This window comes from Olea europaea, chromosome 15 (genome assembly GCF_002742605.1).
Source record: "Olea europaea var. sylvestris chromosome 15, O_europaea_v1, whole genome shotgun sequence".
In the NCBI taxonomy this organism is placed as follows: domain Eukaryota; kingdom Viridiplantae; phylum Streptophyta; class Magnoliopsida; order Lamiales; family Oleaceae; genus Olea; species Olea europaea.
Genome location: NC_036251.1, coordinates 31,225,124 through 31,229,044, shown reverse-complemented (window position 1 = coordinate 31,229,044; position 3,921 = coordinate 31,225,124). Strand labels below are relative to the sequence as shown.

General features: G+C 33.2%; 1 protein-coding gene across 1 annotated transcript; it reads right to left on the bottom strand.

Annotated features, from left to right (window-relative positions):
• Positions 1-317: 317 nt before the first annotated feature.
• Positions 318-1,993, bottom strand: LOC111410883 (protein SLOW GREEN 1, chloroplastic-like). The gene has a single exon (XM_023041474.1). It carries the CDS (start codon positions 1,881-1,883, stop codon positions 753-755), a length of 1,131 nt encoding a protein of 376 aa, XP_022897242.1. The 5' UTR covers positions 1,884-1,993; the 3' UTR covers positions 318-752.
• Between the last annotated feature and the right edge of the window lie 1,928 nt (positions 1,994-3,921).

Genomic DNA, 3,921 nt, shown 5'->3' with positions numbered 1-3,921 from the left:
AGCATAAAAAGCTAAAAGGAATTGCACGCACCCCAGGGCAGAAAAAAAATTAAGTAAAGGAAAGAAGTCAAACAACAAAGCTGAATATTGTTAAGACTTTGACCACCAAACAATAAGCAACAATAGGAAATAGAACATATTTCAGAACACCATAATATATTGCTGAAATCACATGCTCTGTCCTGCCTTATAGCATAAGACCATAGTTTCAATCACATCTCATTTCAATATTCCTAAAGACAAATGACACAAAGAAAGCGCGATACTAAGTTACATATTAAGCAAAGGATAATAACAGCTTTTAGGCACAATCATTACTTCAACAAGAAAAATTATTCAATTTGCAGTAATTAATTAAACTGTGACTCGACTTACTCAAACATTAACTAATAAGCAATTGATACAAAAAGGCTTACAGAAAAATGAAATAGAAACATAATATTAAGTAGAATAACAAAAAGTACCTCACACTCCAACCCACCATCGCATCTGGGAACAAACGAACTTTTAAACCCTCTCGATTTTTTGAAAATCAGAGTCGAGTGAAATGAGTTGAACTTGCTTAAAACCGTCTCCTTCCTTAAATACCCTGATTGTTCATTAAAAACATAATTAACAAACAGCAACTGAAAACCTACCACCCAAAACAATAATTATAAAGCCTTTATCAAAAACCTTGAACAAAAAATTAAAACTTCGGTACATGAAACATCACTATACTATAACCACAAACGGGCTTCTACTACAAAAAGTCATAGCTCATTTCCTTTACTCTTCACTCCAGCTCTTTCGTTATCCACTTTCTGTGCAAAAATTTTGGTCGCCAACATATTATCATCAAAATATCTGGCATAAGTGTGCTCCTTAGGAACCAATCTCCTATACTTCTCAAAATTCTTCTCTGCCTCCCCATTTTTCCTCAACAGGGTATAGATTATGCCCTGACACAGATATGGTCTAAAATCCCTTGGCTCTTCTCTCACCAACTCCTCATATACCTTCAAGGCCTCATCGTAGTTCCCCTCGATCACACGGATTTGAGCAAATAAGAGCTTGAAATCCCTTAAATCGCTTTTCCTATTCTCCTTTTTACATAATTTCATCGCCTCCTCCACCTTCTTCTCAATTTTCTCCAATTCCTCGCTTGACTCCTCTTGAGAAGCTGCTGTCACCAGACCATGATACGCCTCCACACGAAAAGGATCAATTTTCAGCAGCTCATTAAACCCCCTCCTCGCCAATTCAATCTCTCCATTGTAAGCATGCAAATGGGCTTTCAACAATGGCCATTCACGTTCCTCCGGCTCAAGCTTTATTAATTTGTCAAGAATGACAATAGCTTCAGGAATCTTCTTACTCTTTATTTTGATTTCCATTAAATTCTTAAGTGCTCTGACATCATATGGATTAGAAGCCAATTCATCCTCGAGTGATTTCTCTCTTTCTTCCTCTGAAACGGTATCCTTCTCCGCTGTCTCAACAGTAGGCGGAGGTGAAACAGCCAAAGCTACAGCGGGTTTCAAACTGAAACATAATCCCGAAAAGAATAGAACAGAAGCAATAACAGTAGTAATAAACCCGGTTCTCAGTGACGACAAAAGGGGAATAAACGAATTTCGGGAAATAGGGTTCGAGGGGTAAATAAAAAAGCTGAAGAATTGCGAAGATTCATTAGAGTATTTCGGTTTTGGGATTCCAAATGCGGGTGGAGGAGGAGAATAGAAGGCGGCATTTGCCGGGGTTAAAGATAAAAGAGGGAGAACTGGAGGTGAATTTCTGAAAGAGAGGGGTCTGGAGCAAAATGAACGACGGGAATAGAGTGAGGGAATCAGCGGCAGGTGGCCGCGGGTGGTTTTACCCGCCGAAGGGATCAGAGTGGACATACTCAGGGAGAGAGTTAAACCCTAGTGACAAATTAGGGGCTAGAGAGAGAGACAGAGTTGAACTCCTGGTGATAATGATGGAGGGTTTAGAGCGAAGAAGGTAACGAGAGCGAGAGTTTGTGTTAACTGTTCCAATAGTCTAACTTATTTCTATGTCTAATTATTCACTGAAATTTAAGATATCAAATTATGACCATTTAATTTAGAAGAATGTCGGATGTCATTTACAATATTTGCTTAAAACCTTTAACAAAATTGTTTACATGGCTGATGGAATATACGTGCGACATTCCATCACGTTATTAAACTTTGAGACGATTGAATTTTTGTTACTAAATTTTGAAAAACGTATTCAATTGCTAAATTTTGACAACTATAAAAAAAATGTCTCTGGTTGCTCAATAACTTTGAAAAACATCTTTTATTATTCTCTGAATTTTGAGCTGGTCGAATTTTGGATATTGAACTTTGAAAAATATCTTCTATTCTTCACAATAATTATATCGTTAAATAAAATTCGTCATTAAAATTTTAATTTAATTTAATTCTAACTATTGTGTGTTTTTTTGTAAAATTCAAATATTAAAATTTAGATTTAATTTTAATAACTAATTTATTGTATATTTCGTTGCAATTAGTAGTTACTTCCTTTGGACAGCTTTATAAACGTTGTTTAGGGGTGTAAGTGGTCCGATTTTATCGATTTTTGACAGATTTTCAAACTAAACCGTTTAAACCGGTTTGAAAAAAATCCAAACATAAACCAAACCATTTTGAATGATTTGGAAAAAAACTCAAACTTAAACCTAACGGTTTGATCCGATTTTAAACTATCGATTTCGTTATATATTTTTTTGTCTACTTTTATGTCATTAATTCATTGAATTCAATATATATTTATATCTTACTAGCAATAAATCTAAAAAAAACTAAACCCCTATTTGAACCAAATTTTTGGAACAAAAAAAATGAAAATTTGGACCATTATCCCACAAGTCCATCCGCCTTTGTTGATCTATTGTTTCATGTGTGGGATCTAGTCTCCTCTCCAACGATCAATTTTTTGGTTATGATGATATGAAAAATATGGCTCAAACAGAGGTTAAATATATCTACTATAAATTTAAATACCAATTAAATCAAAGAAAAATTACAATAAACTAAAACATAGTTTTTTTCATTTTTGTTCACCTTTTTTAGGTTAATGACGATATAATAACTTTACAATATAAGTCTACTAAATTAGATATAAGGCTCAAAAAATAAAATGATGTCCGATAAGACATCGTGATCATCATATCTGAAAAAAAGATACTGATTAAACAAAGAGAATAACCAACCACAATAATAAATTAATTGTTTATAATATCCAAATATAACAATTACACAAGTTACGTTTGTATGATGTTATGAAACACATTTAATTTTAGATTCTTACCTTAGTTTGTTCCAAAAAATTATTGATCTGAAACTTTATTCGTAGCAAATATTATCACCGAATGTTTAGGAGCTCTTTGTCTCCGATTTAGTGTAATAGACTACTATTCAACTTTGAACAGGCGTGAAAAATCTGAAAAAGAAGTGTGTGGTGCCGGCGGCTTAAGACTGTGTTAGATGTCAGCTGGAGTTCATTTAAATTCTGAAGATGAAAATGACTTTTGATAGATTATGTTAGTCTTGAGATTATTAGATATATATTAGGATTATTGGATAATAATAATAATAATAATATATTTGTATTAGAAAATTAGAAATTGACAAGAATACCCACAAATGAAACTATTGAATTTTACATATTTGAATGAAATTTCAAAAAAATTTCATTTTCTCATTTTTTATTTTTATATATTTTTTCACTGGTCCGATTTTGTTTTAAATCGCAATTAAAATTTTCAAACTTAAACCAAACCATTTTAACTGGTTTGATTTGGATCAAAACCATTTTGTTGACCAAGTCGACGTGGCACCAAACTGACGATTTCTAAAATGTGGTTTCGGTTTGACGATTTTTGCTTACAGCCCTGACGTTGTCTATCAT